The 13,704-nt window shown below is 37.5% G+C and overlaps 1 protein-coding gene across 1 annotated transcript in view; it reads right to left on the bottom strand.

Moving 5' to 3' along the window:
- The window catches only part of Adgrb3 (adhesion G protein-coupled receptor B3), a 697,729-nt gene extending 684,265 nt beyond the window's left edge, over positions 1 to 13,464 (bottom strand). Inside the window, exon 1 of the mRNA XM_027392824.2 lies at positions 12,708 to 13,464. Coding sequence (XP_027248625.2) covers positions 12,708 to 13,464 — 757 coding nt within the window. The remainder of the gene's footprint in view (positions 1 to 12,707) is intronic.
- Positions 13,465 to 13,704: the final 240 nt, after the last annotated feature.

The raw sequence follows: 13,704 nt of genomic DNA, 5'->3' as shown, positions 1-13,704 counted from the left end.
GTGATTTCCATATTTTATATAGACACATAAAATCTTGGATGTATATGACATAAAATAAGTCAACCTGTCTAAAGAAATAAGGGAACTAACAGGAAAAAGATGTGTGGCTTGAGGGACATATATGTTAAACAAGCATCATGTACTTTTATGAGGATGTCCTTAGGAAACCCAGTACCATGCATTAATAAATATATAAGAAATAACAAATGATGTTTTAGAAGAAAAGATTTTCATAACGAATTTAAGACTAGCTTTTAAAAGCTAGGGAAAGAATATTGTGGTAAATAACTGAAGTGAGCTTCAGAGTGACATTGACATAAAGCTAGATACCTCCAAAGTATAGTGTTGTGCATGTGTGAGTTAGTTCATTCCCTTCAAATACAGTACAAGATCATGGTCATCACACAACTACCTTGAATTATTTAACACATCAATGTCAAAGCACTATTGAGTACCATCAACCTGATTATACCACAGTCCTTTTCAGGAAGACATTACATGAGTCACAATAGTTAGGTTAAACTGAAGCATCAAACAGACCTTGTGTACTAAACAACAAAGATCAATCCCATGATTCTTGGCCATCAAAGATTGATCAAGGTTCAAAGTCAGGGCTCTTCTCACCCACAAATAACCCAGGCTGAATGAGAGGCCCCTTCACTACATGCAAGTTTACATGCTGGAAATAAGAGACTTCATAGCCTTATTCCAACAAAGAAAAAAGTGCTGTTACCTTTGCTCACAAGAAACTGGAGAGAGATATTCAAATAATCCCATGCAAAAATTAGTGGAATATGAATACAATTCCCATGACATGCCCAAACAGTTCATGTCTGGAATTATTTGGAAGAGAACAGTAATGATACCCCAATCATCCATTTGCATCAATGGAATGCCAATACTAATAAAATTTTTAGTTTTGCTTTAACAAGATATTGTCAATCAGAGACACACACTGTGAGTAAATAATTAGAGAACTACAAAGAAAAAGTTAGATGGCTTGATAGTTTGCAAGTAAGAGTTAACAAAACAATAGGAAAGAAAATCAGAAGGTAACTATCACAATGTAATCTGTTTATAATTATAGATTTTAAATAAACTATTGGGAGCTGGGGAGATAGGTCATCTGATAAAAATCCTTGCCATTTAGCCCAAGACTCAGATTTCAATTCCCAGAACTGATGCAAATGCCAAGCATGAATGGCAAGCACCCTCCTGCCATCCTAGTACTCTAGAGGCAGAAAGGCGGGCTCCCTGGGGCAAGCTGTCTGGATAGGCGACCCAAATTTGTGAGCTCACGGGTGAACAAGAGACCTTGCTTCAATATATAAAGAGAAGAAAAATGAAGGAAGATACCTAGCAGCAACCTGTGGCCTACACATGCACACACCCACACATATTTGTGCACACAAATATTGAGGACTTGTATGCACAAAAAATGACAAATTATATCAGAGTGAAACACATCTGAGTATTCATGTTTATCACAGAAAACCAGTATGTGAACAAGAGATATGCTTACAGTAATCTAAGTTTTCAGGTGAGTTTTTAGATGGAAGTTGTGTGGCAAGAGGCCTAATGTCTTGATTACAAGAAAAATGGAGAACCAAAGTGTCCTCTCTCAAATCCAGTCAGGCTACATACACTAAAACAGTGGTTCTCAACCTTCCTAATGCTCTGACCCTTTAATATAGCTCCTCATGTTGTGGTGACTCCAAACCATAAAATTATTTTCATTGCTATGTCATAACTGTAATTTTGTTACTGTTATGAATCATAATGTAAATATTTTTTGGAGATAGAGGGTTGCCTAAAGGATTGTGACCCACAGGTTGAGAATCACTGCTCTAAGCGGTAGGTCGTGAGAGGTTATTTCTTTGACTAAAATGAAACAGAGTAAAGACATAAACCTACCATAGATTCTATCCCATATTGTTTTGCCAAGCAAACCCCGAAATGACTTGTCAGATTGAAGCTTGATGGGAGACAATAAGGGCCAATCAGACTAGATGACACTTGGTGGAGAAGTGACAGAACATTGGTGGCATACTCTCCAGCAGATCTAAACACCATCTGATATACAAGGGGCTTCCGGATTGCTCAGTGGCTGGATTTAGTCCCAGACAAATCTGAGTATCATGTTGTCTGGGCTGAAACATATATGGAGGGGAACTAAGAACAGAGTAGGCCATAGAATCCTAGACAAATTATGCATTATATTTTACACAAAGCACAATAATAACAAAATGGTGGTTCTTATATGTTCTTGGCAATTTTAACATTGGAAATAGTTTTACAGAAGGAAGTGCTTAGTACAAATCTTTCCAAATTCTGTCATAAGCAGGCTGAGATGCTGCAGTAACTTTTGAAACGCAGTGGCTTCAGGGACAGCACAGGGAAAAGAAGGGTCGGATTAAGAGGATTCTAGGCCTCCTAACTGCTTCAACTAAACAACTTGTTTTGGCTGTTTCTTTAATATTTTGTGTGTTGACTTTTGTTTAAAGAAAAATAAATGTTGCCAATGCCAAGGAGTAAAAATTTGTATGATTACACAGTCTGCCTTTACTTCTTTCTCTTGTCTTCATCAGATTTAGGAAATCAACTTTTACTCTATAATATCATTGCTCCGTTTTTGTGGTTTCTGTGGTCTCATGACAGAGACCAGAGGCCACCACGTGTACTATTTATTATGCCTAGAATTCATTTATGCTCTTTACAAGCAATTCAACACCAACATATGGTTATTACAAAATCCCAAGGAAACCACAAAGGGATAAAAGTCACATACTTTCAGGTGAGTAGATTTTTCACACACTATAAGCTACTATTTTAAAAGCTGCTCTCTGGACATTTTATTTGAAATTAAGGCTTATTAAAAATAAAGGGCCACTGGACTGTACTAATTTCTTGGGCACTTTTCATCTCTTAAGCCATATATATACTGTTTGGCTTTTAAATTACAAAGCCGGAGGCCAGCCAAAAGCGGCTGACCACAGGCTGAAGGATCTGGGAGGCATCTGACCTCTCTGGGAAGCCAAAGTAAACTGAAATTCCTCAGTCTGCGGGGCACTAGCAGGTTTTTGAAAGCTTGCCAGATTAATGTGGAAAGATTACATAAAGTAAACAGATTTGCCCTCTCAAGGTGCCCTCCTTTCCATATCACCATTCTTTTGAGTAAGCAACTTAAAAATATTTCCCCAATGTCTGGTACATTCTAGTTCACAAACCCTCATAAACTTAGAATAAGAAAAGTCAATTATTTTCCTTTTCAGGTTTCTTTCTACATATGAAAAAATAACTAATGGCTAAACATAAAAGAAGAAATAAATATAATATTCCTTATTAAACTTTAAGGAAAATTAGAAGTTTATTGTTGCCTTGTACATAACAAAGAAGCATAGGAAATTGTGTTTTAACTTTTGTGGTACTCTGAGGAACATAGCAAGACCAACATGCAATAATAAAACTGAATTAGCAACTGAAATTCTGGTTTCAGTTTATCTTTCCACTTTCTTAATGACATCACATTAGAACTAACTTCATCTTTCAGCAATTTTATTTCATTTTGAAATCTGAAGCCATTTGATCTTCTTTGTCAAGTACAGATGTCGTCTTCAAATGTCTAGGAAACTTAAATATCCCAGGTTCACACTAACATTGAAACCCCAAGGCCAGGTGAGATGGTCAGCAGGAAAAGTCAGTGGCTACATAGGCCACTACATTCCATCCCCACATGACAGTGGAAGGAGACTAACTCCTGAAAGCTGTCCTCTGACCTCCACAAATGCACCACAGCCTGTGTGTGCCCTCGCTCACATACACAGGCACAATATACACTAACAAACATACATTGGTACTTAAATCAACAAATTGGATGATAAAACACTATCAGGAATCAACTTTGAGGAAGAAAGGGTATATTTCTTCTTACATTTCCAGTTAATAGTTAATCACTGTGGAAAGTCAAGGTACAAATTCAAGCAGGAATATGGAGACAGAATACTGAAAGGAACATTACTTACTGGCTTGCTGCCTATGGCTTGCTCAGCTTGCTTTCTCACACATTTAGGGTCTCCTGTCCAATGTTGGTCCCAGCTACAGTGGGCTGGGCCCTCACATATAAATCATTAATCAAGAAAATGCCCCCACAGACATGCCCTCAGGCTAACATATTTGAAACTATTCCTCAGTTGAGCTTTCGTCTTCCCAAATGACTCTAGTGTGTGCGTGTGTGGGGGGTGGGGGTGGGGTTATTGCAAACACCGATGAGTTAAGAAAAGACACCTATTTATTCAACTGGTTTTAATGTTATATATCCTATGCATTTATGATTTGGTGAACTTTCTTTACTAACTGAACATTTATGATTAGTCTTTGATAACTAGGAAGCTGCATTAGTCTCTAATAATGATAGAACTATTGGATCACACCTTAAAGTTTAACTATAAATGGAGCACTCAACTGAATTATACAGACAACATCATATAATCTTACTTTAGAGAAATTTCAAAATCTTCAAATAAATATTAAAACAATTCACTTTATTTTCTTAACAATATCTGAATATGTAAGAAGATGGAGGATGACTCATTGTCCTATTGAAACTGGTCATACTTCAGTGAACGAAATGCCAACAAAGCCATACTTTTCTTCTAAATCATTTAAAACATATTTGAAAGAAAATCCATTGGCATTTGAAGAGAACTCCTTTGCAAGGCAAACCTCCAAATATAATCTCCATTTGTATAATGCAGCAAAGTTTTAAAATACTTGGAAACAATTTAACTTAAATAGCTTGGTTGCTTATAAGCAAAGATATCCAAAGGACAGCTTTCCAGGCTGAGATGAGTCATACACCACTGAAATATTAGTCATTCCTCCATCAATATAGAAATCTAAAGATACGGTCTTTTCTTCATCTAATCCAAAATGAACACACATGCATGATGCTCCATGGCCCTTCATTAAACACCCACAATTCACAGACAAGTTCAAATAATTAAATCACAATCTAAAATATTACCAATTCCCTATGGTTAGTTAGGGAATAAGATTTTTAAAGGATTTCGGTGATTTAAAGAGAATCTTTTAAATGAATGCATAACAACAAAATTTTAAAGATAGGATAAACAACCACATAAACAGAATACCACACACTGATGTTATATATAATAGAACGCTACTTGACAATTAAAACTACTGAAGCTGTAAAGAACATTTTTACTAACAACAGATTTTAAAACTTAATGAAAATGTGTCCCAGTGAAAAATTATTTCACTTATAAGGCATAATTTGTGAGACTTCCATGCTGTGCTGGGCATTGGTGGCACACGCCTTTAATCCTAGGCCTCCAGAGGCAGAGGCAGAGGCAGGTGGATCTCTGTGAGTTGGAGGCCAGCTTGGTCTACAGAGCAAGTTCCAGGCTCCAAAGCTACACAGAGAAACCCTGTCTCAAAAAAAAATTTAAAAAAGACTTCCATGCTGTATATGTTGATGGACCATTCACCATAAAAGATAGCAACTACCCTGCTATAATTTATACATTACAAATCATAGCATTTGTTTGAACTGTGTGTTGCTCATTCAGAATTTCAACCATACTCACATAGACATAATAGAAACATTTCTTAAAATTTCCAACAGAATTCCTTGCTTGTTTGGTTTTTTGTTTGTTTGTTTGTTTGTTTGTTTGTTTTTCTTACAAGGTTACACTCACTAAAGAATTTTACACACAACACATTATAGCCAAGTGCTCAGTATTTATGTAGGATAATGCTCTTGTTCACTGCAAAGATTTGTTACTCATATTAGTTTGATAAAATGCTGATTGGTCGGTAACCAGGCAGGAAGGAAAGGTGGGGCTACCAGACTAGGGAAGAGGAAAGGCAGAGACACAGTCTCCAGCCAGATGCAGGGAAGCAAGATAAGAATGCCTTACTGAGAACAGGTACCAAGCTACGTGGCTAAACATAGATAGGAATTATGGGTTGATTTAAGTTGTAAGTTTGCTAGTAATAAGCCTGAGCAATAGGCCAAACACTTTACAATTAATATAAGCCTCTGTGTGTTTCTTTGGGACTGAACAGCTACAGGACCAGGCAGGAAAGAAACTTCCATCTACACAGTATTCTCCTGGTCCTGAAATAAATATTTGCACATCAATAAATAAACTAGGGAAAGAATGTTTCTAAACCAATGCTGGTATTCTTCTACACACACACACACACACACACACACACACACACACACGAGCCAAGATGGCAGCTGAAGCCCTATGTATTATCTTTGGTGTTATCACTTTGCCTTGTTTGCAATCTTCATGTTCCTAGGGAGAAGAAAAATTAAAAAGAAGTCTAGCCTTTTCTGTAGACACTTAAAAGGCAACACCAACAATAAAAACATATGGACCACTAAGCACATTCAGTTTAACATTGGGTGTTAGCTTTATCTTGAAGTTGAATTATCATGTCTATTACTGTGTACAGTTATAAAAATAGCATAAAATGTGTTAATCATATTTACAAGAATACTTTCTACCAATCATAAATCTCTGAACTATGTGAGTTCCAATGAAAAAAAAAAAGGTTTGAACCATCAAAAGGAGAAGTTTGAGAGAGAAAAATAATACTAACACTTGTTAATGTTCTAACATAGCTTGAGAAAGGTGCTAAGTAATGACAGGTACAATCTCATTGAATACAACTCCATAATTTCAGGTGTCATTCCCGGTTATTAAGTCAAATTTAATTACTTGTCAAAGGAAGCTGAGTCATTATATAAACTCAGGTCCACATTCACCAAACTATTGCTTTCACTTCAATGAAGTGACACCTCTAGAAATGTAATGCCTCTCTGATATTAAATAAAATATAACTCTGATACATTAAATGAGTATATTGGGAAGCTGAACTGAGAGGTTTTCATAGATATGGACAGAAACTAAACATTAATCTCATCAATTATTTTTATTCTCAATATAAATTTTCTTATATCCTGGGCAATAAGCAAAAGCAAGTATTGCAAATCTAGAAAGAAATTAATGATACATATAGTGATATCATTTTCATTGCAAAGGGCAGATTAAAAGATAGTTTCATAATCTTTTGGATTCATAATCTGAAAGCTTAGGACATGCTACTGATAAAAACAAGTGTGTGTGTGTGTGTGTGTGTGTGTGTGTGTGTGTGAGAGAGAGAGAGAGAGAGAGAGAGAGACAGACAGACAGAGACAGAGACAGAGAGACAGACAGACAGACAGAGACATAGAGAGACAGAGAAAGTGTGTGTGTGTAATTATTTGGGGTAGGTATATGTGTATACGTGCATGTGGAGGACAGCGGTCAACCTCAGATGTTATTCATCAAGACAACCATCTATGTTGTTGGACAACCATCCGGCATCTCTCATGGGCATGTAACTTACCAGGTAGGCTAGGAATCCTTAGATGTCCACTTCCCCAGTTCTTGATTTATATACCTCCTAAAGCCTAGCATTTTACTAGGAGTCTGGGGATTTAATTCAAGTCTTACGTGGCAAATATTTTACTGACTGAGCTATCTCCTAAACCCAGGAAAATATATATTTTTAATTACACTAATTCTTGATTGAAGAGCCAGTTGACTTTTATAGGCAATATATACCGGGTTAGTTTTAAAGGAAACAGCAGTTCACAAAATAACTATCTCAAAAAATGACTAACAATATCATCATTTAAACTGGGATATACAGTAAATTAAAGGATGCATTGAGCTTGACTGCTAGGGAAGTAAACATCTACCTCAATTTTTGAAGACGCGTCATTTTAACACATTTATCTGCAGCAGTCACAAAGGCCTACTCAATCACATGCTGCCTGTCTTATGTGTGCAAGCCCAACATGCAGGCACACTTCCCTTCGTTTTCCAGTAGCTTAATATTATGAATCAATTGCTTACAAAACCACATTGCAAGAGTTCTCTTTCATAAACACTGCATATGTGAAGTATTTCCTAAGCTGGTAAGTTTCTAAAATTGCAAAAAAGGGGAAAATCAGCATTTTAAACCAGCGTTTGATATTCTTGGTAATATAACGCCATTTCAATATGTATAGTTCCTAATCTAGAGTTAAAAACACAATTAAAACATTCTTTTTTTTTTTGCACAAGTGTTATCTTCAAACTGTGCAAGGGAGTTTTTTGGAAATGCTATGACTATATAGGTAGTACAAGGGTATAAGAGAAACAGAGATATGAACAGAGGAATATACCAATTTTATTATTGTTATTTTCTAGATGGTAATATTTACGAAGTTATGCTTATCACTCATATATCCAAATAAATATGGTAGAATGATAATACTAAGTGCCTTTATTCCTCTTGTTCTTTTCAAAGCATTATTAGAACACCTTGGAGATCAGTCTCTGACATCAACAATGCATTAATGAAATTGGGAAGGTTATGAATAGTATTCATCTTCTCATAGAAGAGAAAGTAAAAGTGATTCATCAGTATTTTTTACTTCAATTACCACATTAATGTCTTTCCTTTTTAGAACTTTATTGTTTCACTCACTTAATGTTCATTTCAACCTGTAGGCACCAAGGTTATGTTAAGACTGGGCTACAATTCCAGAACCCCAGTGTTTTCACTCAACTCAAAATCTGGCAAAGAAGGAGAGAAAATGTAAGTGGAAGAATCACAAGGCAAGTCTGTTAAGTGCTAGAACAAAATTGCAGTATCTGCAAAGGGCTTCAGGATTCAGCAAAAGATGGGGAAATCTTCAGGGTCTGTTTCCTCAAGGAAAGATGGATACACTATAGCTTCTGCTCAAGAAGGTTCGATGACAGCTATAATTAACAAGATCCAAGGAGTATAAGAAGGAAGGTGAAATGTAGGTCAAAAAGTAATGTAACGGCAAATAAGACAAGAGAAGAATTCAGGTGCCAGGGATGAAAATCCTTCAAGACTATAAATATGGGCAAACACACACATGAGCTAGTCTAGAGTTTACCTAGTCACACAGTGACTCTTCCCTTGGGGGCTGGAATATTCAGGATTAGCATAGCCAGTCCAGAAAGACAAATGGGTGTGTGTGTGCAGATTTCCTGGAATCTATACAGGGATCCTGACTTCCCTCCACATAAGTAGAGCCATTGATGGCAGTAGCAAACAAAGATTCCTTTAAGACTTCTTATATGACTTGGACATTCCGGTGTGGAATTCTTCTATCCAAACTGTTTTAATATTGCCATTTTTGATGAAGAACTGACCTAAGATCTCATGCCAATGTGTCCATCCTAACTACGGAGTCCAAAGTCATCTTCAGCAATAAAGCATAATAAAGCATATTACTGAAAATGTCAAAATGATTTTGAGAATAGCTGTTGGTTTGTCCCCAGAATTCCATCCAAAAATCAGGTGAATCCCAATGTCGTGTGTGTGTGTGTGTGTGTGTGTGTGTGTGTGTGTGTGTGTGTGTGTATGTGTATGTGTTTTATAGTTTTAGAAACAAATACAGTCTAAACTGTCAAATTTTTAAAAATTAGTTACATAATTTCAAAAAAGAAAGTGAACTACATCTTTCTGTAAGCAGATGTCACCCCCAAATATGTCAAATGCAACTTTAAATTAGAATGTTCTTAAATGTACTCAGATGAGATGTTCAATGAAGCACCAGTGCAGGAAATTTGCTGTGTCGTTGTTTGTAATTGTTAGTATCACAAGAAAGGGTAATCATTTCTACATGTTGGAGAATAGCTTTTATTAAAAAAAAAAAAAAATCTCTTGTTGCAGACATCCCCTGGAGAGAGCCTATGCTTTGCTCAGTGCTATCTCCATTCTTATAACCAAATTGGGAACATTCACAATCGTCATTGTCATACTTTTGTCATGAACATCAATCAGTACCATGCATAACAATCTGGAGTTGGTCTACCAAGCATAGAGAATCCCCTGACAAATTTGTGCCACTTCTACGATGCAATCAAGGTAGATCTGCTGAAGGCTGACTTTAGTCACTAGGTACACAATGAATGAACTGTAAGTTCAAAACTGTTCTTGGGATAATGTGTTAATTCTCTTAACACCTTCATCAGAGTTGAGTGTTTTCTTCCATAGAAATTATGATCATCAAATAATATAAATTTAGGTGAAAATTTAAGAACCTCATATTATAAACTAGAGCTACAAGTTACTGAATAAAATGAAGAAGCCTTGAATTAAATATGAGCAGCAATTCAGTATTTAATTACTAACCTCAATCTCTGGGTGCAGTTATGTGGTTTACTTGAGATAATATTAAATAAATCATTCTTAGTATACTACTTTATGCTACTTATATAAAATATTTAAGAGTTGATAAACTTTGCATAAATGGAACAAAATTAAGAGTCTAAGTTTTCACTTTATTTTTCTGCAATGCATCCTAAACAAAAAGGCCTTCTTTGAAAGAGATAAGGAACATACATATTTTAAGGAATTTCTTATAAATTCATCAACTACAATGTGTCAGGGGGAAGTACTTATCCTCACCCTCATAACTTCGGGCACCTAGACCATGAAAAAGGATAAATTTAAACTACAAAGAATATAGCTGTGCAATTTTATTGATACATCATAAAAAATTTCCCTATTATATAAACTTGGCAGCTTGACTCCATGAACATTATAAAATTCCAAGATAAGCATGCGTTTGCCTATTCAAGTATTTCCTTCTCATTTTTACACGTGATTAGCAACAAGAAATTATGGATTTCACACATGCTTTATAATACAATGCCTACAACCCACTCATCTGCAAATCAAATGTGCCTCTCATGTAGCTTCTACACATCCCGGCACTGTCTTCACCCACCTCTCATGCCTGCCACCAACAACGTCCCTGAAAATCACCAATAAGGAGCTCACAACTTTTCCCTTGCCACTTTCATTTGAAACCAGGCTGCAAAACTAGATTAATTCTCTGCTTTCAATCCGATTGGGATAAAGTTGATTATCAAATCGGAAGAGCGGAAGAAATACATTTATAATTCCCATTTAAACAGCAAGAAGACACACAGAGCTGTTTCTGATGTTCGCTGTTTTCTTGGTGAGCTTGTGGCATCACATTTCTGTGTGTACTGTAGTTCTTATTCTAGGGGACACTAATTAGTTTTAAATGGTGCTAAATACCATCCCTGCAGTTGTAAGTGCTTCTCTGGGATTTTTTTTACTAGAGAAAAGAACTCCTGTAATTTAAAACTACTTTGTTTTGTTCAGTCACAGCTGTTAGGGAAACACTGACCTGTGGAAATCTGTAAAGGTTTCCACCCCTTCTCCTTGCCATTAGCCTGTACTTATTTTCTAACATGGCATTTTTTTTTTGCCTTGTGCCATTGCTTTTTCATAATTCCCATCCCCCAAATTGCAGCCATCAGAGAAACAGCATTAAGCTGTCGAGGCTCCTCTACCCCTCCCCTTCCCCCTTGCTGGCTCCACTTTCCTACAAAGCCTTGGCTACCATTAAAGAAAATTCTCCAACAACGTGTCAATTTTATATTGGCCACAAAGACAACTTCTGTTGGGGGAGGGAGAGGAAAGAGGGACTGGAGCTTGGCTGTCCCTTTCCACAGACTGGGATCTTTGTGGCAATCAGAAAACATTTCCTGCATAAGAAATCAACACACTCACTGGCTGCAGGGCTGGGGAACAAGAAAGAATATGTACTGGGCTCTGGCCTCTGACGAATGAAGCATAGCCACTAACCTTCCAAGCAAAAGTCTTTTTCTCCAGATATGCCATGCTTCCTTACACTGCTAAAAAAGAATCCACAGTTTCAAATCTTCTGCTAACTTCCCTGCTGAGGATGGGGAAAAGCTACAAGTCACTCTAATGTTTGGGATTCTTCCTCTGCATTTCCATTGCACTGTATTGTTCTGTTGTTCCCACTTAGCTCATTTCTGAGCCTCTCTCTCTCTCTCTCTCTCTCTCTCTCTCTCTCTCTCTCTCTCTCTCTCTCTCTCTCTCCCCATATATCAACAAAGGACCAAGAAAGTATTTGACAAGAGAAAAGAAGCAACTCTGGTAGTTTAGAATGGATCTGCATGTGCCGGTGATTTCAGAGGCAGAGACCCAGGGAGCTGTGGCTTCCAATGTCTTTCTCCTGACTGGCCAAAGACAAGGCACAGGGATTCATCGTGCAAAATACTCCACACAAAAATAGGGACCTGGTCTCTTGACTCCAGAGACAGGCAGTCTCCTATACCACATAGGCTTTCCGGTGAGTGTTTCCTTGAGTCACAGGGAGAGGGGAGAGGACAAGAAGCAGGTGGAAGGAAGGAAGGGGACCCTTGCTGGACTTGATCAGAAAGAAGGCAGTCGGCATATGCATTTCACATTAGGAGCATGTGTAGATATCCTAGGCTTCAGCCTGAATAAAAGCACACCTTTTCCTCCTTACCAACCCCCAACCCAACTGCTTTCTCATTTCTGTATCTCTCTTCTCCTGAACATTCTCCCCATACTTCAGAGCACATTGCAAAGCTGCCCATCCCCTCTGCTTGTCTCTAACGCCATGAAGGCTAAAGCTAGCCTAAGAGCCCTTCAACATCGAAGACCGCAAATCAAATCACTTCAAAGTTGACAGAATAAAGGAGCAGCTACTAGGCTTAAGTCATGACCAGCAAGGGTTACTACCATGCAAAATCCCCACACCCCCCAGCACCCCTTTCCCCCTTTCTCTGGGTACTTACCTTCTTTGGGTGGTCTTTTGGCCTCCCTGGTCAGATTGCAGACTTGAGTAGTTTGCAGCTCCTGAGTCAGGCAACCCTCTGTCTGCTCATTCAGGGGTAACACGACGTTATTCAACAAAACCAGTGACTGGTCATCAATCCCCCACTCTCCCAAATGCTGAGGGCAGGTGCACTTTGTATACATGATTCCACAAGACTCTGTTCTCCCATTTTCTGATTTTAAGCAACTCTCCAACCAAGTGCATAAGACATGGCAACCAAACTGGCTTGGGCTCACCTTGTTCAGTACCAAAAACTCAAAAAAAGATTTCTGTTCTTCTTCACCCTTTTTCTGTAATCCCGGAAAATCAGTTGGAAATACCCGACGTATCTGAATAAAATTTTTATCATACTGTAGAAAAACAAAAGCATTCTTGGAACTGCAGAGTTGCATTATAGAATGGTTCTTTCTCAAAAGATCCTTTATTTTTTCATGGGAAAAATGATCAAACTGATAAGCCAGAAGAGAAAAGTTAGAGCAGCTAAGGTCCTTTTTGGAAAATTTCAGGTAAATGCTATATTTGGTTGGATCTGGATTTTCCAGTGTCCAAGTGCAGTTTGTAAAGTTTTTGGGAAACATTTCACTTACAGAATAGGATCCATAAATGACTCCCTTCACCAAAGTTGAACACCAGAAGTCTTGGGCAGCATTAAATCCAAACATAACCAGGAGATAGGTGGAAAATATATAAATCAGCAGGTTACGAACAGCCTTCATCCTATGTCATTTGGCCTGTAAGAATGGCAGCGGAAGTGAAAAGCAAGCAGAAGACCACAGGCATTGATAAAACAAAACCCCTCCAATATTGCAGCCAGCTGTTTCCAAGATTTCTGTAAAAAGCCCTTTTTAAAAGAAGGGCAGGTGATTTTTATTTTATAACGCCAGGAAATTATCAGTTGCTGTGTGAACAGCGCCCTCACGTGGTTGCTGGTGATGGACCCATTCTCAACATTCAAT

This window comes from Cricetulus griseus (assembly GCF_003668045.3).
Source record: "Cricetulus griseus strain 17A/GY chromosome 1 unlocalized genomic scaffold, alternate assembly CriGri-PICRH-1.0 chr1_1, whole genome shotgun sequence".
In the NCBI taxonomy this organism is placed as follows: domain Eukaryota; kingdom Metazoa; phylum Chordata; class Mammalia; order Rodentia; family Cricetidae; genus Cricetulus; species Cricetulus griseus.
The sequence above is the reverse complement of the archived record's forward strand: the minus strand, read 5'-3'. Positions and strand labels throughout refer to the sequence as shown.